Consider the following 27,079-nt stretch of genomic DNA (forward strand, 5'->3'; position numbering starts at 1 on the left):
AGAAGTCAAAGATGTGGGAACAAAAGATTTTTTTAGTCTACTGGGAGCAATTAGACTTTTCAACGTCCTAGCTCTACGAAACGTAAATTTAGGAACATTGAGAATGGACGTCTTTAAATGAGGGTCGTTCGAGAGGATGTGCCAATGTTTCGTAATGGCTGCCCTGATGGAATTATGAACACCATTATAGGTGGTCAAAAAGTTATGATTATATTTGACCTTGATGTCTTTGGATCGGGGTAACAAGCAATCTTGCTGGCTTAGCTTGCTGGCCTTAGATTCGGCTGCTGCAATTATGCTCTTTGGGTAACTTTTTTCTTTGAATCTTTGTGTCAGAACTGAACTTTGTAACTGGAAGTCATGTAGGTCTGTGCAGTTCCGGCGAATACGCTTAAATTGCCCAAAGGGCACATTTTTCTTCCATTTCCGATAGTGGCAGCTATTATAATCTAATAGGGCATTGCAATCAACCTCTTTAGTGTGTTTTTGTCCGGATACGATTGTCATCACCTATTAACTCCAAATCAAGATATTCCACGCTAGTCTGACTGACCCTTCCGGAAAATGAAAGACCCCAGTCATTGGCGTTAAGGGATTGTGTAAAATCATGAAACTCATTCTCAGGTCCATCCCAAATGAACAGCAGGTCGTCAATGTAGCGTTTATAGTAGACGATGTTCTTCCCCCAGTATGCCGAGCTGTAAATATGAAAGCCCAACGATGAATCCAGCAAACACCTTCTTTATATAAAACTTAGCCTTTAATGTGTAACATCCAAGATAAAACAAACATCGGTACTGGTATATCAGGATTTGTCCATGATGGCAGATGGAAAAGATAAGCGTCTGGCTGACGCGTTTCGAAGCCCTACAATGGCTTCTTACTCATAGCCTGACGTTAGTAATACAAACACTGCTATATATGGTGAAACTCAATAATTAGACAGTTGTGTTAAACCGGAAATGTTATAAATAAGAACAGAGAACAAAACGACAAAAAATAAAAAACAAACATATAATTCAAACCAATAACATAATATGACAAAATATAAAATAACAAATGACACTTAAAAATGAATCAAACATGAGTAATCGTAATTACCAGGTCTGGTATTCTGATTCACCGTTATGGAAGAATGGCAAGCAAACCGCATACATAGATCTTAGTGAGCATTTGCCCTCAACAAAGATGGCTGAAAAGATGTCCAATGCGCATGCTCAAGTCTTAACTCCCGATCATGTGACCTAAAAGGTCACATGAACAAAATATAACAATATTCACTATATGAAAAGAGGACCAAGCACGGCAACAAGAAGAAAAGAAAAGGAAATCCCGACATTAACAGGTAAGTCTATTGAATGATTTAAATACCTATTGAATCAGATCCCATTCTAAGTAAGATCCCATATGTATATAAGAACCTGTGTAAACAGCATCCTGAATATTAACAAAAGGACATCTACTAGAATAAAATCCCCTTAGATAATATAAACTCAGAGGTCTACTACATAATTATCCCCAAAAGATGGCCCATTAAATGTGAAACATCTAGAATCCCAGAGTTCATTGAATTCATCAATAGTAATCATCTTAACCCCTTCCCGACATGCGCCGTAATAGTACGGCGCGTGTCGGGTCCGTAACTATGGCGACCGCCCGGGAGCCGGGCGGCCGCCATAGCCGCCGGGTGTCTACTGCTTTAAGCAGTAGAAAACCGGCTCTAATGCCTCCGATCGGTCCCTGGACCGATCGGAGGCATTAACCCCTCCGGCGCTGCTGTCAAAGGCGCCGGAGGCGCCATTTTCCCGGCGGCGCATGGGCGCCGCCATTTTGCCCGGGATCGCCGGCTCCTGGAGCATGCTCCAGGGCCGACCCCCCGTTGCCATGACAGCCAGGAGCCTTGTACAGGCTCCCAGGCTTGTCTGCAGATCCTTTCTTTTGCAGGCTGGTCTATGCAGCCTGCAAAAGAGATGATGATTTTTTGCAATGCATTGCAATGCATTAGCATTGTAATGCATTGCATTAGTGATCAGACCCCCTGGGGTTCAACACCCCTAGGGGGTCTAATAAATGCAAAAAAAAAATAAAAAAAAAGTAAAAAAAATATAAAAAAATATAAAAAGTATTAAAAGTTCAAATCACCCCCCTTTCCCTAGAACACATATAAAAGTAGTTAAAAACTGTGAAACATATACATATTAGGTATCCCCACGTCCGAAATCGCCCGCTCTACAAATCTATAAAAATATTTTTCCTGTTCGGTAAACGCCGTAGCAGGAAAAATAGTTAAAAGTGCCAAACCGCCGTTTTTTCACTGTTTTAATTCTGATAAAAATTTGAATAAAAAGTGATCAAAGCAATAACATTTCCCGAAAATGGTAGAACTAAAAAGTACACCCGGCCCCGCAAAAAAAGACGCCCTATGCATCCCCGTACACCTATGTATAAAAAAGTTACGGCCGTCGGAATATGGCGACTTTTAGAAAAAAAAATTTTTAACACCGTTTTGGAATTTTTTTTAGGGGTCAAAATGTAAATAAAACCATATAAATTTGGTATCCCTGGAACCGTACCGAAACACAGAATATAGGGGACATTTCATTTTGGCTGCACAGTGAACGCCGTAAAACCAAAGCCCGTAAGAAAGTCGCAGAAATGCATTTTTTCTTCAAATCCACCCCATTCTGAATTTTTTTCCTGCTTCCCAGTACATTATATAGAATAATTAATGGTGGCATCATGAAGAAAAAATTGTCCCGCAAAAATTAAGACCTTATATGACTCTGGGAGCGGAGAAATAAAAAAGTTATGGGGTTTAGAAGGAGGGGAGTCAAAAACGAAAAACAAAAAATGCCATCGGCGGGAAGGGGTTAATATAAGATTTACATATGAATTTAACACCAAAGAAATCAACTTTTTAGACATCACTCTTGTTGGTAATGAGGTGAAAGGTTGTGTGGAGACTGGCCTTTTTAGAAAAAAGGAAGCAGGTAATGCGTTATTACACTTCGGTAGTTCTCATCCGAGGCATACCAAACGTTCCCTTCCAGTGGGAGAGTTAATAAGATTAAAGAGAGCTTGCAGCTCTAATGACTCCTATGTGACCCAGAGAGATGATGATGATGCGCAAACGTTTCATGGAACGTGGGTACTCGAGTTGGTCATTGGATAGAGCTCAAAACATTGTAGACAGAATTGACAGGAAATCTTTATTGACCCCAAAAAAACGGCAAATAGACACAAAATCCAAAAGGGGAATTTTGCATTTTTCAACTAGATACAGTTCAGACTATAAAAGTATTGTCAATATCATCAAGAACAATATAGGCATCCTGAACCAAGATGATACCCTCAGTTCTCTAATTTCGAAAGGGGTTAATTATATTTCTAAAAAAGGGAAAACCCTAGCTAACCATCTTTCTCCAAGTCTTCTTTCAGATGGTCACACCATCTCGGAGACTTGGTTATATGTGAAGGGTTTCCATAAGTGCGGCACTGCAAGATGTCAAGTTTGTAGATATGCTGAGAAAGCCTCAAGTTTTTCTGATGTTTCACAAAATCGAGTTTACAACATAAATAAATACATGAACTGTGGGACAGACCATGTGATTTACATGGTCACCTGCAGTTTATGCAATTTACAATATATAGGAAGCACAATCAGACCTCTGAAATTGAGGATTTCTGAACATGTTCATTCTATTTCTAATGAAAAATCTTTAAAAATAACTGGTGTAAGCAAACACTTTCAAAATATTCATGGAGGCAGTTTATCCTCTTTCTCCTTCAAGGGTATAGAGAAGGTTTTAAAACCTAAAAGAAATGGAGACTGGGAACAACAAGTCCGAATAAGGGAGGCCTTCTGGATCCTAAATTTGAATACTCGGGATCCTAGAGGCTTAAATTTTAAACATGATTTATCTTATGTCTATAAAATATAGATAACGTGTGTCATTTGCTTCTTTTTATATATAATAATTTTTTCGAAATCATCTGAAAAGCTTTTTTCAAAACATTTTTCTACAGAGCGTTATATGTCTATTTAATGGGCCATCTTTTGGGGATAATTATGTAGTAGACCTCTGAGTTTATATTATCTAAGGGGATTTTATTCTAGTAGATGTCCTTTTGTTAATATTCAGGATGCTGTTTACACAGGTTCTTATATACATATGGGATCTTACTTAGAATGGGATCTGATTCAATAGGTATTTAAATCATTCAATAGACTTACCTGTTAATGTCGGGATTTCCTTTTCTTTTCTTCTTGTTGCCGTGCTTGGTCCTCTTTTCATATAGTGAATATTGTTATATTTCGTTCATGTGACCTTTTAGGTCACATGATCGGGAGTTAAGACTTGAGCATGCGCATTGGACATCTTTTCAGCCATCTTTGTTGAGGGCAAATGCTCACTAAGATCTATGTATGCGGTTTGCTTGCCATTCTTCCATAACGGTGAATCAGAATACCAGACCTGGTAATTACGATTACTCATGTTTGATTCATTTTTAAGTGTCATTTGTTATTTTATATTTTGTCATATTATGTTATTGGTTTGAATTATATGTTTGTTTTTTATTTTTTGTCGTTTTGTTCTCTGTTCTTATTTATAACATTTCCGGTTTAACACAACTGTCTAATTATTGAGTTTCACCATATATAGCAGTGTTTGTATTACTAACGTCAGGCTATGAGTAAGAAGCCATTGTAGGGCTTCGAAACGCGTCAGCCAGACGCTTATCTTTTCCATCTGCCATCATGGACAAATCCTGATATACCAGTACCGATGTTTGTTTTATCTTGGATGTTACACATTAAAGGCTAAGTTTTATATAAAGAAGGTGTTTGCTGGATTCATCGTTGGGCTTTTGTACTTACCTCGAGCTGAGAGGCTGACTTCCGAGCAATCACATAAAGCCTAGAGGATTACAACGTGGGATAATTTTCAGTGGACTTTGCAACTGACTACATATCGGGGACACGTGAGTGAGTGAGCTGACACAATTGCATATTTTTCTTTATTGACGAGCTGTAAATATGTTCTTCTTCAAATAACCCTACATACAGGTTTGCGTAACTCGGCGCAAAACGTGACCCCATGGCGGTCCCCCGTTTTTGTAAATAAATTTTGTCTTCAAATTCAAAGGCGTTGTTTTCCAAGATAAAACGGACTCCCTGGACAATGAATTGTCGTTGTTTCGACGGTAAAGCGGTATTACTGGCCAAGCTAACATCTATGGCTTGTATGCTCTTTTCATGCGGGATATTAGTATACAATGCCGTAACATCCAGCGTGGCCCAAAGATATGAAGTTTTCCACTGTCACCTGATTCACCTGTCTCCCATCCTTTCTTCTGCCGGCTCTATACTGCTGCCCCGTCACGCTGGTCGGCTGCCGAGATTGGCGCTTGCGCACTGAAATTATCCAGACGCCGGGCTAGGCCGGCATGTGCAAGCCTGACACTAGTTAAGTGTGGGAAGTGTTCTCCCGCCCCCTTTCTCCACCAGTGTGTGTTAAATAGCTGACCTTTAGCCTGGAGATACATGTTTGGAGCCATCCAGGCCAGGTAAGACAAAGATTTCATGTTGTTTTATTCATGTTGTTTTATTGATTATGATCTAGCTATGGAGCCCTGTTCCTTTCTAGGCACAAGGTGCTAGCCGTCTAATATATATCTGGTGTGAAGTGTTTATCAATAGACTATTGCCTATGCTGGGAATAGTGTTACTACTTTGGAACTATGTGTTTTCTGGCTCACTAAAAAGAAAATGTATTATAGTATTGGGGCTCTCTTTTTCATTGTACGTTCCCGTTCGTGTAACGGTCCTGCAGCTGCTGCCCTCCACCTTATTCTACATACCCTGGACTTGCTTGCTCTCAAGGTTATTTGGGTTGTTGTGACTTCCTCACAACCCACCCAGGTGAGCAAGCACTTGTCTCTACATTTAAACCACATTTTCTTCCAGTGGTAATACACGAGGATCGGCTCGGTGTTGTTTGTTTTTTGCCTCACTAGAAAGGGGGCTGACTTATTGCATTGGCACCCAGATGCTATTTCATCTTTTCAGTCTCTTAAGCATAGTTTTATGGGAACTCCAGTTGTGTTTCAACCTGACTTCTCATGTCCCTTTGTTGTTGAGGTTGAAGTTTCAGAAGTAGGACTAAATCAGTATTATCCCAAGGTACCATCTCCATGACTAATTTACATCCTTGTGCCCTCTTTACTTGTAAATTCTCACCTGCTGAGAAGAATTTTGGGCAATTATAGGCAATTGTGAACTATTATCTAAAAAATGGGCCTTTAAGGAATGGTGTAATTTTTAAGAGGGAACTAGACCTAAAATTACAGTTCTTACAGCTCATAAAATTCTCTAATCCTTGCCTGATGCCACTCTCTGTGACATTTCATGTTTGCGCAAATCAAAGGGTGCACAAGGGAACAGCGAGTATTTAGCACTGCTGTGGCTGTATTTGCAGATCATTTTTGGAAGCTGGAAAATCCCTTTAAATTTCACCAAATGTATAATCATTTAAAAACACCTGTTTTATCAACTTTAGAAAACGTGTGTGGCTATCCTTCCACCACCCCATGTCGTATGTCTACATCCCTGCCCTTTATGAGAACCAAATGGGTTTGTCTGCTGGACACTTTGAGCGGTACTATTCCGTTATCGGGCCAGCAGCAGCGCAGTTCAGCAGCAGCTTTCGGGACAGCAGGTCAGCAGCGGGAATTACAATGACATCCGAGGACTGCTGGCCCGATGCTTGTGCCCAGTAACCAGTACATCGATGACCCCCCTCCCCCATCCTTCTCCTCCTGCCAGTGCTGCCCCCCAGCTCTCCTTACATCTTCCCCGTACCCTCTCCCCGCCACACGACTAGGCCTCACCTCAGCGCTAGTACCGAGACCGAAAGGAAAGACACCGGGGCTCAATCCAGGCCCTGACAAGAAACACGCCGACTATAGGAACGGTGAGCTACAGCGAGCCGGAGGGACAAACTTTCTGCAGCGTCCGGCGGCTATCTAGTAGCATTCATTGCTCAAGATTTACGGTGAGGCCTATTACAGGGAGAGGGTACGGGGCAGATGTAAGAAGAGCTGGGGGGCAGCACTGGAAGGAAGAGGAGGATGAGGGCATCGATCGATGTACTGCCTACTACACACAAGCACGGCCTCTATCATCGGGCCAGCATCGGCTTAGTCATGTGGCGGGGAGAGGGTACGGGGTAGATGTAAGGAGAGCTGGGGGGCAGCACTGGAAGGAGGAGGAGATGGAGGGGGGGTCATTGATGTACTGGCTACTGGGCACAAGCATCGGGCCAGCAGTCCTCGGATGTCATTGTAATTCCCGCTGCTGAACTGAACTGCTGTCCCGAAAGCTGGTGCTGAAATGCGCTGCTGCTGGCCCGATAACGGAATAGTACCCTTTGAGCCTCTCTAATGAATTTTAATTGGCTATTAATTAGGGCCGAGTTTACTGACCAATATAATTCTAGTTATAACAGAAACACAAGAAGCACTTTCTTACGTAGTATAAAAACTGGAGATACAGCTATGTGAAGTGACGCCCCACCCCCGTTTTGCTATATCTGTACAATGGCCATACATTATGAATACAGCAACGCTAAGTTAGAGCGTCGCTAGGAAAAACTTTAACCCTTGTTTTCTGCTAAAAGTACACTACAAAAATGTTCTACAAAAACCCTTCTCTGCACAATAGCAAAAAACCCAAGCCAGTCCAGAACAGGGTGGAGATGCGGAGTTCTCCTTCACTGCCCTTGCCTTTTGCTACCAACCTTTTGTGTTTTGTAAAATTGAGGTAACAAAGTGTCTCATGGCAGTCACCATTACATCTGTGGCTCCCTAATGAAATCTACTTTGAAGCCTGAGACTATACACTTTTATTGGTTATGACTATGGCTCATATACGTCTCAAGGCCCTTTGTTACGACACATTTATTGTATAGTGTGTAGAGCACTGGCTATAGCTGGCTAGGGCACACAGAACAGGAGCCAGCTCTCTCCAGCAGCAGCTGTGCCATGTCCTGTGAGGTACACAGCGCCACAAGCCACCTCCGCAGGACACTCTTCATGGGGCCGGGAACTATCCGCTATCACTTCCCTACTCCCTATGATTCCTTTATCTTGTTACCCACAATCCCTTTCGACACAGTCATCCTTTTCGCCTGTAATTCAAGCCTCGTTCTAGTTAACAACGCTGATAGGTTCGTTCTCATTACGTCATACCACAGGGAGGAAGCTGATAGGTTCTTCGTGACTTCTCTTCCGTGTACATGACGACAGGTCGGTCATGTGACAGGTGGTGCTGCGCTCACGTGATCCCACCCGTCTCTTCGGGTCTAGGTAGCCGCTGCGGTGACGTAAGCCATCCTTCTCCTTCTGAACGGAGACCGATCTCTCCCTCTTCGCCGCCATCACCATTATCATGACGTCCTTTTCTGAGCTTTACTTCAACGTAGACAACGGTTACTTGGAAGGGCTGGTCCGCGGGTTTAAGGCCGGGATCCTGACACAGGGAGACTACTTGAACCTGGTGCAGTGTGAGACCCTGGAGGGTGAGTGATCAGCGCTAGAGGATTAGCTTGTCCTGTGTATGTGCAGCAGTCAGGGGTGACCTCTCCTCCATTATACAGTGCCAGGGTGATCCAGCTGTCATCTGCAGTGCAATAGATCAGGATCTGTCAGGTGACCACATCTCCTGATCTCTGCACTTCCTCCACCATGTTTGTCATTGGCAGTCCATCTGCTATAGACATCACCGAACATTGGCTGCCCTAATCCATTGACAGTTCATAGAAATGTTGGAAGGCGAAATTGATTCTGTCCTGGGCGTTGGGACTTGTGACTCTATCAGAGCCCTGCATATTCTTGATCATGGCTCATCATTTCCATACCTGCAAACTATACTGTCAATCTCTCCATTGACTTCATTTATCGGCATGAAAGCTCTTGTAGTCAATGGAGAAATTGACGTCAGAGATATAGGACCTGGAAATCCCTGAGCTATAAGGCAGGAGAGCCATGGGCCATTCATTAGGGGCACTTTTGATGTCCTGATACCTTGACATGATAACCCTTTAGATCTACTAGTGGAAAAAGCAGCAGACTCTGGTAAGTGAGGCATTTACATAGATCAGCAACCTTTGGCATACCAGATATTGTGAAACTACAGTTCCCAGCATGCACCTTTCACTTCTTTGGGAGTTTTGAGAACAGTCGGACAAGTGTGCGTTCTGGGAGCTGTAATTTCACAACAGTGGTAGTGCCGAAGCCATGTATCACTTCCTCCTTTACATTGGAAAACCGCATGCTGTGTCTGAAGCAGTTTTTTGAGCCAAAAAAGACAATTGTTATGCCACATTTATATGTGAATGCTGTTTTTTTTGCAAGTTGCTTAAAGGGGTTGTCCAGAATAGAAAATGTTTTAAATTAGGCCAGAGGTGGACTTGCAGTGCAGTTTTGTTGCTCTGCTGTTTCCTTCCGGCAGAAGACCCTGCTACACGTGACCGCTGAGGCCAATTAGTGGCCTAAGGAAAAAGAGACGGGATGTCACGGTGAGGCGGTGTCTTCTGCAGCCTCAGTGGCCTCTGGAAAGGACCTAGGAAGTGACACTCCCAGTTCCTTTCTTGAGTCTGCTCACATTCGGTTTGGACAACCACTGGAACAAGCCACAAGGCAGCGCAAGACTGGACAGTATCGGGGGATAATGGATTTTTTTTTTCCCCCACAGCCTCCAGATCCTGGACAACTGATATAAGTGGATTACTATTTTCTATGGTGACTACAGAAAAATCTTGTCCATAAAAAACTGACATCTGAATAAGCCCTAACAGCAGCTTTTCTTTTTGTTGGACTAGACCTGTAATCTAAATGGCCACCACGTAATGTTACATCTCCATTGTAATGCAATGTCTGACTGTTCACTGCAAAATCAGCTATTTGGCATCTACAGTCTGAAGGGGTTGATACCCTTTTAATGTACAGGAGCCACCATGGCCGGTGATATATTTGATCCCCCATGGTACCATAAGATGCTGTAGGTAAAGCATCAGTTTTACCTGTAACACTTAGTGACTACTGTGATTGAGCGGGCTTTCAAAGACGGTGTCTGCCAAAACGTGTTCATACTACATAGGGAGATAGATCGCTACTGTTGATACACAATAGTGTATGGAAAAGTTATCATTTGGGCTATAAACCAGGATCTGTCTCATAATATACCTTTACAGAGCCACATTTGCAAACCTCCAGCTCCTACAAGCTGCACCCTCTCCTACAAGTACAGCTGTTCTGTACTTGCATACACAGGGTGCAGCTTGCAGCCGCTCAACACTCTAGCGTTAAAATGGTTTTAACAGATTTTTGTTTCCCCACATTATAGAAGAGCCTGTACAGACCCATACGCCATTGAGAAGCAGTGTATAGACTAAAGCAGAGAATGGGAAAAAAACAAAAAAATATTTGAGTGTTTATGGGTGCTGTGCCACTTCCGTCTGTAATGTTCATGTTCTGCAGCAGTATACATGTTATAAAGAGCGTATATATTTGTCTAATACAATGGCACTTCTCATCGCTTCTTTCACTATTGCTTGCTGATAGTCACATGACCCGCATTCCTGTTATTTCGTGTAGCTCCAGGCTTTACACTATGGTGTGAGGAAGTGTGCTTTAATCTGGGCTGTGCAATCTATACGTCCATATAGGCCCAGGCACGTAACTGAAAAATGACCCAGCTTTCCATCAATCAGGATAACTGGTGTAATTTTTTTCACATTGGCCATTTCGTTTTGGTTTTTTACTGTATTCATAAGCTTTGTCTTCAATTTCATTTAGACCAAAAATTTCTGAACCAGAGTTGCCTTTACACTGCGGGGACTCCTCAGACCCCAGAGTATAATAAGCAGGTGCCCAGGGGAGGTGAGTAAACATCAGAAACAGGGTTACTCAACTCTTCTGGGCCCTGGCAATGGTCTTCCTCCTCTTCTGTGGTCCTGAGTAACGGCAGGGACCACTGACTCCACGAGACCACTAAGGCCTATTCACAGGAGGAGGTGAAGAGGACCAGAAGGAGATAAGTAACACCATTTTTTTATATTTGATCTAATGTTGAGCAGTCCCCAGAGTATAATAATAGCAATTTCATTTTTGGCCCGAACGAAACCACCGGACGAACCGCGCAAGATGAATCTCACAAGGATCAGCCAACCTTTTTAAAGGGCTGTGGCCCAAATAATTGGCATTAATCATAATTGAGATAAAATGACCGAGTAATCACAATTAAAGGGGTATTCCCACGTCGCATACTTACCAGTCTTCACTGCTGTAAAATCTTCTTTCTTCCTGGTTTCTTGCATCATTTGGTGGACGGGGTTTCACATGCAACCTGCTGTTTAGCCCCACCCCCAAATTAGCGTGCAACTCCGCCCACCCATATTGGACTATGAAGTACAGGCAGCAGCAACTCCATTCTGTGTTACATACAGAGACTGCCTGTCTCTGCCATAATGAACACAATTGAATTAGCTAGCCTGATAACTGGGAGAACAGAAGACGTTCAGAAATGAAAGCAGCTCTTCTCCCCTATCTGAGAGCAGGAAGCTAGGTCACGTGGTGCAGACACAAGAATAGCTAGAAACACAGGCTCGCTCCCTGCACTTAGCCCCTCCGCCCTGAGAGCAGCAGATACATCACTTGACTCATGAGCAGATAAGTCAGGGCTGTGTCAACAATGAATTGAATAAAGTAATATAGTGGACAAACAAAGCAATTTTGCTGAAGCATTGTATTTAGGAAAAGTCTTACATCCACATTAACAAGCAGTATAGATAGGATCTTTGTGTTGGGACAACCCCTTTAAGTTCACAATCGCCCAGCCCTATGTCTGTATTTGCTATTTCCATCTTTTTTATACAAGGATTGCTCTCATACCAGGTGGTGAACTATAACATCATACTAAAGCATTTTAATTCTTGATCATCTTGACATGCCATAAGGAGAGATGCTCTGCACATTTGGGGAAGCTGCTTCACCATCCTTACAGTCAAGTTGGAAGTTGTACATTAGGATTATATTATGTTAGAATTTCCTGCATATTCTGTTATAACTTGTCATATTCACCTTGGAGACTAATCCACAATCTTTCCTCATGCTGATGGTGTCTCCACTCACCAATGATGGAAGACACTAATGTATCTGCGTGTGCAGGTCTTCAGTTATTAGTGAGGTGGCTCCGAGCTCATGAATATAGTAGAATCATAACCTGCAGTATTCTTTCTTGGATATTATTCAAACTGTAACATATTTTTGGCGCTGTTTTTTTATAATAGCTAGTTGAATCTATCGGAATGCCATGTTTCCTTTAAAGGGATTCTATCATAAAAAAAAAAAAATCTTAAACGAAAACCTAGGAATAGCCTTTATAAAGACCATTAGGCAACATGGTGGCTCAGTGGAGTTTGTATGTTCTCCCCGTATTTGCAAGTATTTCCTCCCATTCTACAAAGACATACTGATAGGAGAATAATAATAAAAATGTACATTGTGATCCCTAGATGAAGCTCACAATCTACATGAAAAAAACCCCAAAAAACTATTCATCTCTTACCTTTATTTTGCAGGTTCGCGTCGCCGTTTTCAGATTGTTCATCTTTTATTCTTTATGCTGAGTATGCTCCGAGCACAGCGTTATCATCGCTTCAAGTGCCGCCTCTGTCCTCTCTTCCTGTCTTGTATCCTCCTCTACACTGCATCATCATACCTCCCAACCGTCCCGATTTCCGCGGGACATTCACAATTTCGGTGACGTGTCCCACGGTCCCGGTTGGAGGGAGGTATGTCCCGATTTTGACTCAGATCTGCATTTGGAGGAATCTGGGGGGCAAAGATGGGGGGACATGAAACTGGGGCAGAGATGGAGGGACATGAATCTGGGGGCAGAGATGGGGGACATGAATCTGGGACAGAGATGCAGGGGACATGAAACGGGGGGCAGATGAAGGGTGTATATGAAACTGGGGGAGAGATAGAGGGGGGACATATAATTTTCGGGTGACTGTAGGAGAATTATACTGTGTGGGGGCACATGGAAAATTAATGAGAATGGGCGGAGTCAACATAAAAGTGGGTGGAGCTAAATTTGCAGTGGCGCGCTATGCGTGCCGCACATTTTGTCCCTCTTTTGGTTCTTCAAAAGTTGGGAGGTATGCATCAGCAGATGCCGAGTGCCTTTTTGGAATCGAAATCCTCTGCATGCACTTGGGGTTTGCACAGAGCTGACTGCACATGTTCAGTCGGCCATTTTGTGGTGGTCTCTACTGAGTATGCTCTGTACTCCATAGAACTACACGAGCATACTGCTCATGTAAGAGACCACAATAAAATGGCCGACACAGTGAAGTGGAGGAGACGAGACAGGAAGAGAGGACAGAGGCGGTGCTGGAAGCGATGATGTCGCTGTGCTCAGAGCATAATTAGCATAAAGAATAAAAGATGAAGAATTTGAAAATGGCGGCGCAGACCTGCAAAGTAAAGCTAAGAGATGAGTAGTCTTTCTTGTACCAAGAGCTCCACTGTTCAGGAAGTGACATCATGTGTCCCCATCATGTGGATATGCTGCAGTTCAGTGCCATTCATTTCAATAGGACTGAGCTGTAGCATAACCATATGACACCAAGATTGCAGTTTTATAGATTTCCCCAGATGAAAACAGAGATGGGATTATATATAGATTATTATTATATATGGAGTTTCTCTCAATCCCAAATGTTAACTGTGCTCCAGTTCAAAGCAGTGTACAGAATTCAGCTACCAAAAAATGAATATAAAGTGGATTTAAACACAAGATTTCACTAAAAGAAGCCAAGATTTGTTATAAAATACATTTCGATATTTTTTAATGTTACAAATGTTGACAGAAAATTAGATTATTCAGAAGATAAATTACTGATACTGTTGCTGTCTGCGTATGTAAAGTTGTGCTAAACTTTTAGGCTAAAGGCCTAGGTTGCGTAAAAGCAGCTTTTTTTTGTTGCAGATTTTGTTGCGGTTTAATGGGCCAAAGTCAGGAGGGGGTTGGGCAGATGGTAGAAGTATAAGAACTTCCTATATATTTTCCATTGCTCTTGCAGCCACTCTTAGGTTTGGCCAATAAAAAAAAAAAAACGCAACAAAATCTGCAATAAAAGAAGCTGCATTTCTGCATAGCGGGTCCTAAGCCTTAAAGAGGAGCTTTCACCATATCTGGGCACATGCAGTGTTATATACTGCCGGAAAGCTGACAGTGCGCTGAATTCAGCACACTGTCGGCTTTCCCGATCTGTGCCCGGTGTGAAGAGCTTACGGTCTGGTACCGTAGCTCTTCTATAGTCAGAAGAGCGTTTCTGACCATTAGCCAGAGACGTCCTTCTGCCTCGCGGCGCCTATCACGCTGTGCTGTGAGAGCCGGGAGGAACGCCCCCTCCCCTCCTGATAATACTCGTCTATGGACGAGCACTGTGAGCAGAGGGAGGGGGCGTTCCTCCCGGCTCCACAGCACAGCGCGATAGGCGCCGCGAGGCAGAAGGACGTCTCTGGCTAATGGTCAGAAACGCTCTTCTGACCATAGAAGAGCTACGGTACCGGGCCGTAAGCTCTTCACACCGGGCACAGATCGGGAAAGCCGACAGTGCGCTGAACTCAGCGCACTGTCAGCTTTCCGGCAGTATATAACACTGCATGTGCCCAGATATGGTGAAAGCTCCTCTTTAAAGAGATTTTTTTTTTGGTATTCTCCTAACATCAGGTCGCATGCCCCAACATCATGACAGTTCTAATGGTGAGAGTGATGTACTGCTGCCACCTTGTGGCAACATGTTACTATTGCAGAACCTTGTGACAATGTGTTACCTTTGTGGCACCATGTCATCGATTCAGACTTCCCATAGAGAGAAAGAGCTCCATGCTAACAAAAGGTGCGCAAGTGATTTAAAAAAAATAAAAGAAAATGTTTATTTTACTTACGGCTATGCTAAATACACCTAGATTAACCACATAAGGACCGCCGTACGTAAATTTACGGCCTGCGGTCTAGGTACCTAAAGACCGGACTATTGTCAAAATATGTCCTGTCTTTAGGTACCTTCTTGGCGGGGGGGGGGGGGGCAGGGGTTAGGTGTTACTAACACCTAACCCCTTCCTCAATAACGTCCAGTCGGAACTGAGTCCGACTGGACGTTTTAACCCTTTCAATCGCGCCGTGAAACATCACGGCGTGATCGAAAGGGATCCGCCAACAAGTTAACCCGATCGGAACCCCCCGCGGCGAGATCGGGGGGTGCCGATGTCAGTAAAAGGTAGTCTGGGGTCTGGCCAGTGACCCCAGACTACCGGAGCCCCCACATACCTGGTGATCCTGCCAGGCGATGGAGGAAGTGAGCGAGCAGACTCACTTCCTCTGCAGCTTGCAGGACACGAGCAGGCTTATCCCCTTGGGAAAATGAAAACTTTGGGGATAAAGTGACTTTTTAGTAATTTTTCTTTTACACATTCCAATGTTAGTGAAATCTGTGAAACAACTGTAGGGTCTAAATGCTGACTATACCCCTTGATGAATTCTGTGAGGGGTGTAGATTCTAAAATGGGGTCACTTTTGGGGGGTTTCCATTGTTTTGGTACTCTAGGGGCTCTGCAAATGAGGCATGGTGCCTGAAAATTATTCCAGTAAAATCTGCTGTTCACACACCCAGTGTCGCTCCTTCCCTTCCATGCACTGCCGTGTACCCAAAAATCAGTTTACGCCCACATGTGGGGTATTTCTGTGTTAGGGAGAAATTGCATAACAAAATCTGAGATGCATTTTCTCCTTTAACCCTTTGTGAATGTGTTAAGTTTAGGTCTAAATGAATGTATTAGTGAAAAAAAATGAAATGTCTAAATTTCACCTCCATATTATTTTTATTCTTATGAAATGCTTAAAGGGTTAACAAACATCCCAAATGCTCTTTTGAATAATTTGAGGGGTGTAGTTTTGAAAATGGGGTGATTTGGGGGTGTTTCTATTATATAGGCCTTTATAATTCCTTTCAGAACTGAAGTGGTCCCTAAAAAATTAGTTTGGGGAATTTTCTTGTAAATCTGGAAAATCGCTGTTACACTTGTAAGCCTTGTAACGTCCAAAATAAATTACCGTATATACTCGAGTATAAGCCGAATTTTTCAGCCCAGTTTTTGTGCTGAAAAAGCCCCCCTCGGCTTATACTCGAGTCAGCAAAAAAAAAAAAAAAAAAAAATTATTATTTTTTTTTTTTTTTGGAGGGAGGGTCTATGATCAGCCACAATATTAATGTATAGAATCTCCCATAAAATAGTGCAAAAGAAAAAAAAAAAGATTTTAAAAACATAAAAGTTCTAAAACACTCCTTTTCCTAGAATACATACAAAAGTAGAAAATGACTGTGAAACACATACACATTAGGTATCCCTGTGTCTGAAAGTGCCCGGTATACTGAATATAGGGGATCTGCAGTGCTCCTGTTCTGTCAGGAAGGGGTTAATAGGAGCACTGCAGATCCCCTATATTCAGCCAGACTGAATTCCAAGTGGGCGGAAGAAAAAACCCAGTCCTCAAGCTCAGGGAAGGGGCAGACAGACAACCAAAACACACCCTCCCCTTTCCCAGCATCTACTGCACCCAAAAACTCTGGCCATTTTAATTTTTGAAATTTTCCAGTAGCTGCTGCATTTCCCCCCCTAGGCTTATACTCGAGTCAATAAGTTTTCCCAGTTTTTTGTGGTAAAATTAGGGGGGTCGGCTTATATTCGGGTCAGCTTATACTCGAGTATATACGGTAAAAGACAATCAAAAGATGATGCCGATATAAAGCAGAGATATGGTAGATAATATTTATTCATTTATTTGGATGGTATGACTATCTGCCTGAAAAGTAGAGAATTTCACATTTTGAAAATTGCAATTTTTTCCAAATTTCCATCAAATTTCCTAGTTTTTTTTTTTATAAATAAATACAAACATATTGATTAGTGTTTACCACTAACATGAAGTATAATGTGTTACGAAAAAACAGTCTCAAAATCACTTGTGTAAATTAAAGCGACTCAAAGTTATTGCTATTTAAAGTGACACATGTCAGTTTTGAAAAAAGAGGCCCGGTCCTTAACGCACTTCTGGGCTTGGTCCTTAACCGGTTAAAAGAGAAAGTTGATAAATATTTATCACGCAATTATTGTTTTTTTTTTTTTTTTGCTGTTTTACCATTGAGCGCCCAAGTTTTAGAAGAGGGAGCACTATGGACCATCTTACCTGTTTGTGCTGTCTTTACACTGGCCAACACATTTTGCTTAAAAAAATAGTACGGTATATCTATCTTATCTGAGAGAATGGCCTCTTTCGGCTTTTCCATGCTTCCCCTCCCTGTGCTAAAACAACTTCTATCACTCATCTATCAGAGCAAAGTCTATAACTTACATCTATAGTATGCAGAGGGGGAACTACTGAAGTACATATGTCATATGACGAACAGAAATAGTGTTACTTCTCATGTACACATATGGCACCTTATCCTGAAAAGACAAATAATACAGGTAACCTTTAAAGAGGACTTTATAAGTATCTGTTAATAGCTGCTGCTTCTCTGATTGTAAAAATGTGAAGTTAATACATTTTTAATTTTTTTTAATTTTTTGCTCTTATGTCAGGTTGGGGTGTTGTGAACATTTTTGTAATATACTTTATTAACCTATCACACTTTTTTAGTAGAAAACAGGCTGTTCCCTTTATTAATACTCTAAGTAAGCAATGATAGGGAGACACCACCTTCAACGGTTTTCCGAGCAAAAAATTTTTTTTTTTTATATTCTGGTGAATATATTCTTCAGTCACGGATATATATATCCCTCCCCTTCTCCAGCATCTACTGCACCCAAAATCTCCGACCATTTTAATTTTTGAAAAATTACCCCCCCCGGCTTATACTTGAGTCAATAAGTTTTCCCAGTTTTTTTTGTGGTAAAATTAGGGGGGGTCGTCTTATATTCGGGTCGGCTTATACTCTAGTATATACGGTAATTAAAAAACGTCTGGGAAGATCAATGAGTGGATGAAAGGTATGTCTAGAATAGAAAGCTATGGAAGTATATGCTTATTTTAAAAAAATGGTATAGCCAATGATAGACTCCCTTTTACAAATTTCCCTAGTGTGTTTCTAGTCTAAAGTGACAAGAAAAGTGGGTGGTGGTGTCTCTGCAAATCATTACAGCACTAGAAAAGAGAGTGACCCAATTTTAAGGGCATGTTGACACTGAGCTTTTTTGTAGGCGGATTTTGATACGGAATACACCTCAAAATCTGCCTGCAAAAATTTGCTCACTTTTTTTTTTTTTTTTTTTTTTTCAGCTAGTGGGAAAAAGAAGTGACTTGCCTAACTTGCCACGGCTGGCTCGAGACTCACTCCCGATTAGGCCCATTCATTTGGGCATAATCAGGAGCGGGATGCCGCATCCTGTTGTGGCTAGTCGCGCGGAGAACTCGCACAACGGAAAACGGTTTTCCGCCGTCTGAACGGGTCTCAATGCTACTTAGGGGGCGTTCACACTACCGTTTGTGTCCGACAGCTAGTGTCCGCTGCTAATGTCCGTTAAAAATCTTGCACAGACATTAGCAGCGGACACTAGCTGTGTCCGTGACATTTTTCGTTCATTTAAATGGCGATCTGGTGCGTTCTTTTACACTCCGTGCCTGTCCTTAAGTGTCCGTTCCTAAAGATGTCCGACTTTTCAAGCGGACAGAAAAAACCTACGTCAGGTTTTGCTGTCCGCTTGAAAAGTCGGACATCTAGTGTCCGCTGCTAATGTCCGTGCAAGATTTTGAACGGACACTAGGAGCGGACACCACCTGTCGGACACTGACGGTAGTGTGAACGCTCCCTTAGCGTGGTTGGGTTCCTAGTCGCAGTTTTTCAGATCGCCCTGTTCTCATGAACTCCACTAGTTGAATGACCTAAAAATATTGGGCACCCCGCAACTCCTCTTACATTAGAAGTGTGTCATAGTCTCAGTATCATCTTTCCTTATGAGTTTCCAGACTGAGGAGTCTCTGTTTTGTCAAAGACAGGGAAGGAAATTCCGTCTCATGCTCACAAATACATGAAGCATTATCGTGCTGCTAATATTTCAAATAACACATAAAATAGAGCTAAGGCAAGCGTCATTGTATAGAAGCCATTCCTACCTTGGAGCATGTAACTGAAACCTACACTAGATGGCAGAACTGTACATAAATTCTTCCTAGAAAGGATTTCTTGACAACTTTTGCTATATCCCTATTGGGACACTAGGTGGCAGCAGAGTACTTTACTTCACTGCTTGTTACTCCAGGTGCTGTGTCTCCATTTTGAAAGTGGGCAAGATGTTCATGATCAGGGCAGACAGCCATAGGCTCTGTGAACTAGATGTACTATTAGATACAGCAGCCATGTGTATTGTCGCTTCTCTCACTCATACTTGTCCTCTCATGACCATACATTTTCCACGAAGGGCAGAGCAAATAAATGAATGTTTTGTACTCCGGGTATATCAGGTTACCACCATGTATTTATAAGAGATTGTTGTATTTCTGGGTCATGATGTTCTCTCATTATTTTTGGCTACATATTTACTAAACATGGGCGTAGATGTATCAGTCTGCTGTAATGTTTATATTTCAAACACTCTTGCGGGTTGGTGACTTCTCAAGCCTTTCCATAACATTTACAATCTGTGGTTTGTAGAACCCCCGGTGATCTCTACACATGGAGCAAGGGTTCATATTAGGAAACGAATGGGTGACATAACTTAGGATGGCAAGGGTTTTTCCCACAAATTTAGATTTAGAATTAAAGTTAAATGTTTTTAAAAATCTTAAAAAGTGAAAAATTCAGGAGTCTTAAAGATTTTTTTCTAACCACCTTAGTGTAGACAATGTTTTGTCTTGATCAGTTGCCAATGGATATGACCATGAATGCAGGAACCTTCTGTGATCTGGGACTTTCTCTGTCGGGAATAAGGAAGAGGCATGGACACTACATGAAGATAACCTGACCACAATTAGGAAATCATGGTTGGGTTTCAGACCATAGGAAGTTCCTGCACGCCTAATTGTTTATATTTGCAAAAAAATGTTTTAACTTTTAACTGTCTAGAATTTTAATTATGTAGTAAATCACCGAATAGAAGACTGTTTTCCCGTCCAGACTTGAATAAAATATAGCTTTTAATCCATGATTTTAAAAATACAAACTCCACATACAAAGAGTGAAAAAAGTCAGAAAAACATTAAAGTGCCTAAAAGATTGTTGACACATTTCAGGATAATCTTATCCCTTAGTCATAGCCATTGTGATGTCAATAGTTATGACTAAGGCATAAGGTTATCCTGAATCACGTCAGCCATCTTTTAGGCACTTTAATGTTTTTCTGCTTTATCATCTAATTTATATGACAGTCAGTCAGTCTGGGCCTGTCTCTGTGTCTCGAGAGCCTACATATATTTTAGTGCATCAGTGATTTTGTCATAAATATGCCCAAACCCATGGCTATTTTTGCATCATTCCATTTATCTCCAGATCTACATGTTCCAATCCAGATTTTGGATTAGTGCCACTGCTGGTGGCAAGGTCGAAGTTTTCCCACTCACTACAGTACCATAGACTTTGACCATGTAGTAGTTTTTATTAGTCTTTATGCATCTCTGCAAGGCGAACATCTGGTCAGTCTCCAAGGTGTCATGGAGTAAAGCTCCGCTTGTGAGGACCCTTGTGAGCTTGACTGAATCATACATGTATGTGAATGGGGCCAAATGAGCGTTCTGTCTATACGGATTGAATTTATTTGCCCTCCATCACTGTCCTGCCATATCGATCTATTCCAACAGTACAATAAGGCTGTTATTAGTGCAGTTGGGTGTTTGGGTTTCACCTCTAATGATCAGATGCTTGATGCGCCTCTGGCACTTTGGCAAGTGTTGTGGCCTCTCCATTGTTTACATCTGCAGTGTACACTTGGCACAGTCAGTACTGGGTATTCAGCTTTGTCCCATTCATGTGTATAATATAAACCTGATTATATAATATGTCATTTTCTGAGAGTACATTCTCTGTAGAACATGTCATTAAAGAACCTACTTATTCGTCATGATGGCTAAATAACAAACACACCAGAAAACCCCTTTAACGGGCTTGTCCCAAGTTTGACATTATTCCCTATCTACAGCATAGGGCGGGGGTAGGCAACTTATGGCACTCCAGATGTTGTAAAACTACAACTCCCAGCATGCATACTTGCTCTGCTGCTCTTGGAACTCCGATAGAAGTGAATGGAGCATGTTGGGAGTTGTAGTTTCACAGCAGCTGGAGTGCTGAACGTTGCTGACCCCTGGATAGGGGATAACTTGCTGTTGGTGAGGGTTCAACTGTTGGGACCTCCACCAATCGTCATCAGTAAATAGAGCTGGACTTCCCCTAGAGAAGGCAGAGATGGTTTGTTATCTCCCCTTCCTTCTGTATACAGTTATGGAAGTCACCATGTCGTCATGATGTTTTCTATATTAGCCCGGCAGTCATGTGATTGCAGAGTATCAGGATACAGCAGATCCATATCAGCTCTGCAGTATATCTCAGCATGCTCCATTCCTCCTATTAACTGGGGGTGTTATATCAGATTCACTTAGAGTAAATGGGTAAGAAAACAGAGTCTAAAATTTTAAAATGACTCTCAAATGTCCATTACTAGAGATGAGCGAACACTATTCGGAACAGCCATTTCGAATAGCACGCTCCCATAGAAATTAATGGACGCTTCCATTCATTTCTATGGGAGCGTGCTATTCGGAACGGCTGTTCCGAATAGTGTTCGCTCATCTCTATGACCATTACATCTTTATGGGGGTCACAATATATAAATAAGAAATACAGACAAAAATGAAAAAATAAATAATAAAGAATACCACCACTGGCCCACACTGCAACACCCCACTGACACTGTGTGTCGCCTGTATGGAATAAAAAAATCTTTTAGTAGGAGTTTGCTCCCTTTCTGGAAACATGATATAAAATAAAGTCTGAAATATTACTGAAACAAAAGACTAACCTGAAAGTAAAAACTTTCTCAATTGTATGTAGTAAGAAATCTGAAAATGTGTCTGGTAATAAATTGGGGGAAATAGCCGAGAATTGAACTGGTTAATTTATACTGGCTAACCTCCGAACATCTGCTGAACTAATGAGGGCCATAGACAGTACATAGCTCGTAGCCAAATGTTTATCCCCGATGACATTATTGACATGTACATTTAACTTGGCCGAACATGTGTGTTATTTTATTAGGGGCCAGGTCCGTGTTGCCCTGTATCTCCAGGGGAACTATTTAAAGGGCATCTGTCATGGGGGGTTTTCCACTCTAAACTGGTTTCAGCACGTGCAGCATCATGTAATGAACATTCCTATGATGTGTCTGACTAAGATTTTAAAAGCTTAGATCTACGTATACAATATGTCCAACGTTGCAACCGGGCTTTTTGAAATATAGAAGTTATCAAAGGTGGACGTAGCTTTCAGCTCACTGGATCACTGCTCGTACGTTTCAGTCCACTACTGTTTCCCCTCATGTGATGAGAGTTGATACTTCCATTGCCGTGACATCACTCATCCTACCAGAATGAGCAGTGCTCCCATGACTGAAGGCCCGCCCCCAGTGCACCAACGTCTTAATTTGCATCAGACGTCAAAGCTGTTTTTCTCTAAATCTACGCAAGTAACACATGTAACAGAGGTATGTTGTTTACCAGTGTAATATAACATGGTGGTGACACTTGACTATGCTTGAGAAGATGATAGATTCTCTTTAACAGTCCACCACCTCTTAGTTGGTCTTGTTTGGTATTCTGTATGGATTACAGTAGATCTTTTTTTTTTTTTTTTTAAATGTAGATTGTGAGCCCCACGTAGAGCTCACAATGTACATTTTTCCCTATCAGTATGTCTTTTTTGGAATATGGGATGGAAATCCATGCAAACACGGGGAGAACATACAAACTCCTTGCAGATGGTTTTTCTGTCCTTGGTGGGATTTGAACACCAGGACTCCAGCGCTGCAAGGCTGCAGTGCTAACCACTGAGCCACCGTGTGGCCCCCCAGTAGATCTTTTTTGTGCTCAGTGGGAGATTAAACGCTTGTGATTTATATTACATTTTAGGGCATGGAGATCTGACTTTTATCTCTAACTTCCATGATACCTTATGCTTTTAAACAACCATAGTCACATTAGAGCCTTCTCATGATAAGTAGCATCTTTGATGTATTGAAGACACTACTGACTTAAAAAAAAATAATAATAATAATTCTCCTTCTGCATCTGTAATAATAGTCCTGGATATATCAAAAATAATGTTACATTAATAATACAGTCATTGACTTATATACCGTTCTTGAATGCTACAGATCTAGAAGCCGTGAATATGTCAAAAATAGCAAAGCCGACTGTACACCTTGACACATCTTCATCCATTGGGTATCCCTGCATTATGTTACATTAGCTCTGAGAGTTATCATTATTAACAACATGGTTCTGGGCGTATGCCCTGCAGCCTAAGGGGTCATAGGGAACCAGTGATCTGGAACTGGCAGATATAGTAAGTGCTAAGGTCCTGAGGCTTCTGGGGGCTAGTGCCACCTAAAACACAAACCATCTTCTAATACTGAGATACCATGGTTATCGGTCACAGACAGATATCAAAAGACAGTTGGTCTTGGTTAAGGGGACAGATCTTCTCTATAGCAGAGAGTAGAAAGATTTTGTCTTAACTATGATGAGTGAAAAGCTGGTTGGAAGCTAAATGACCCTCATAACTTTTAGTGTGCTCCTACTATAGGCATCCCCGTAAGCAAAGAATGTGCTTGACGCATCAGTTTGTCTTCTCCACTTGAGATCTGGAGCAGGATCTGTCACATGTTGGACACCATGATGTCCATTGGAATTACTTGGTTGCCACTTTTTTTCTAATGGCCTACTTGGCTTGAAAAGGTTGAGAAACTCTGCTCTAGAGAGTCAGATTAGAAACTGAAGAGATTTCTGCATCTTTAGGTAGACGTGTAAGAAGAGCAGCAGTGTTCGTCTTGAACATGATTTTTTGGTGACATTTGCCATAATTGCTCATAACCACCCAGTACAATCCGATTGTCTGTAAATGAATCTTTCTTGCTGTATTTATAGTAAGGTTAGGTAATGCATGAAGTCGAGGCAAACACATGTTTTCTATTAGTAGAGATTAGGAATTGGGTTTAAGAGGAAACGTGGAACAGCTTGCTGATCTTGTACTTTGTTAAATATTGGCATTCAGCATATTTTCAGGAATAGCTGAAAACTCTTTTTATTCTTTTCTTTTGTTTAATTCACAGAATTTTACGCATTGCAATTTACCGCTATTAACATATTCTTTACTTACCACATTTTGAAGCTAGACTTTTCCTATAATATAGATACAAACCCAGCAGGTAGTAGAATATCATCCCAGAATGCTATAACTGGAAGTCAGGAGCTGATCCTTGGGAAGACCACCTTCACCACTAAGTGGCCTTGGCCTCAGACATTTGGAATGTTTTTAAGATACTGTATAAGTTTTTATAGGTAGTTTGATTAAAATGTACCAAATATACAGTAGCGTTATTAAAAATTGCTCCTTAGGTCTTTGTGCTGTAAACCACTCTACCCTGGTACTGTCTAGACCTGTCTACAGAACACATTCATGAACCAAATTTGATCCAAATCTCTGAAATTGCCTGAAACAAATTGTAAAAGCTTTGGTTTTGTCAAACAGCAAAAAATGACAGCTGCCGCTTGAAACATGAGGATGACAAAAGAGGAGATTACACGAGCTGACTGTGCCATAGGTGGGCTTTTATCATTCTCACCTAACAGTCTCTCTCTGTTGATTATGAGGGGTGGGTGGAGTGACACTGGCAAGGGAAGTGAGCAGATCATCTTACTCCTCCTCCGTGTTACCATTCTTGTAGCCAGGCCTATCCACACCTAGCACACGGTCAACAACATCAGACACCCATAATGCAATGTGTGTCCATGAAACAACAATATGTGTCCAGTCATCCCATAGTTCATCAATTCATCTTGCACCTGGCCATGTTGGTGGCAGTGTAGTTCTTGCTGTACCATTTAGTGGACTCTACTGCCTTTCACCAAGTGATGTTGCTAGGCTCAGTGGAGGATACCTGGCCACCATTATTTCTCTGGGAGCGTTCTCTGTTCTTTATATCGCCACATACTGGACAATGTGGTCAGTTCTTTGACATATTAGTGTGGAAAATGTTCATGCCACTGTCGACTTGTGAAGCAGCAATTATGGACTGGGACAACACAACCATACATGGCTTTCAAAGCCTACTGGGTCATTGTATGAAAGTGACAAGGTGCAAATACAAGAAGACCATGTGCTAATACTGATACCACCCTGCTTGTTTAGGCCAAGTTCCCACACCACCTTTCACCTCCTGCCAGTGCCTTCTCACTGTGACGCTTCCTGTTCCAACATTACCAGTCAAGCCATTGCTTCCATTCCTCCTCTTTTGTTTCGTATGAGTAAGGTGAAGTATACAGCAGAAGAACTGATCTCGTGTATCCTGCAACAAGTATCCTGCTGGATGTTTCCCCGTATGTCTGTCCAGGGGGCTTCTGCCCACTTTTGCTCCCACGCCTCTCCACTCAGTCAGCACTCCACCACGTCTGCCAGCGCCACTGCTAAAAGTATCAGGAGGAAAATCTGCAACACCCGCAGTAGCCAATACCGTAACTAGAACGCCATGAATGAACCAGAGAGTGTTTACTTTTCTGAGCCAAACTGAACAGCTAGATGTAGAGGACACTCGCCAGCCTCACAACTATGTACAGTCGTAACCTTAACCCCAAGGATTGCTGGGCCAGCAGATTGGACCTGTGGCAGGACCTAGCCCATGGGTGTTTTGTTTTCTCTTGTCACACCTCAATTATAATGGCTGGAGGGTGTTCAGTGCCGTGGATGGCGTTGAAACTGACCACCTCAAGTGTGAGAGAGATTACTTTTGTGAAAATGAATCTAGCATGGATCCATGCCATTGAATAGATCTGCTGCTGCCCATGACTCCGTTTCATGTTTCATTCACTATACTGTAGATGTTATCACTACAGAGCCGAGCATCATCTCCTATGCCCCATCATCATCTCATATGCCCCTTTGTCCATCATGTTCTGTTCCATACTGGTGGGTTCCCAGTGTTGACAATGAGCTCCGTTTGACAATATAGAAAGTCGATTGTCTTTTAGCTTAATTTACCTGCAGTAATCATCAACTCTTTATGTGGCTAATTGGCCTCCATTAGTAGGATTGTTCATGGACTTGTTGTCAGGAAGGGCCTATGCTGCTCACATCCTAGCACTGTTATGCCTGTACCTTGTAGGCTGATCTCGGCATATTTTTACATTGCAGGAGTCTGAAGCAAATATTTATTCATCAGATTATCATCCCATGTATGAAAATGCCCATTTAGGAGCAATAAAAAATCAATATTGAGAGTAAAGATAAGCAATTTCTTGCAACGTTTTATTCACCTATATATTGTTTTTGATCAGTTCCTTCATTTGTCTGATATTTTGCTGATTATATTGTGCGTCATGTTGTAAGTAGATCCCAGTAAACTTTTGACACGTCCTTGATCTGCCATCATGAAGGCATTATTTGGCTCCTCTTCCGAGGTATAATGCTCCCATTTCTTAAGTTTTCCGAGACATGATCCTGTGGACAATTCAATCCTGACATCTGGTGCAACTTAAACAGTACTCCTGAACTCCTCTCCCTACGTCGCTGTCCCGTGGGGCATGAAAGCTTGCACACGCTAAGAACACTTTGTTCCAGGCATTTTTTTTTTTACGCTACCTCCTGTGCTGAAAAGAAACATGGCTTCTGGGAGAGTACATAGAGTTTACATTATTCTGTCACATATAGACACTCTTTGTTAATTCTTATGTCTTGGTTGTATAATA

General features: G+C 42.0%; 1 protein-coding gene across 1 annotated transcript in view; it reads left to right on the plus strand.

Annotated features, from left to right (window-relative positions):
• The first annotated feature begins 8,301 nt into the window (after positions 1 to 8,301).
• ATP6V0D1 (ATPase H+ transporting V0 subunit d1) overlaps positions 8,302 to 27,079 on the plus strand; it is a 66,461-nt gene continuing 47,683 nt past the window's right edge. The window contains exon 1 of the mRNA XM_075281815.1: positions 8,302 to 8,579. Within this exon, the coding sequence (XP_075137916.1) occupies positions 8,450 to 8,579 (130 nt within the window). The 5' untranslated portion in view covers positions 8,302 to 8,449. The remainder of the gene's footprint in view (positions 8,580 to 27,079) is intronic.

Source organism: Leptodactylus fuscus, chromosome 7 (genome assembly GCF_031893055.1).
Source record: "Leptodactylus fuscus isolate aLepFus1 chromosome 7, aLepFus1.hap2, whole genome shotgun sequence".
Lineage (NCBI taxonomy): Eukaryota > Metazoa > Chordata > Amphibia > Anura > Leptodactylidae > Leptodactylus > Leptodactylus fuscus.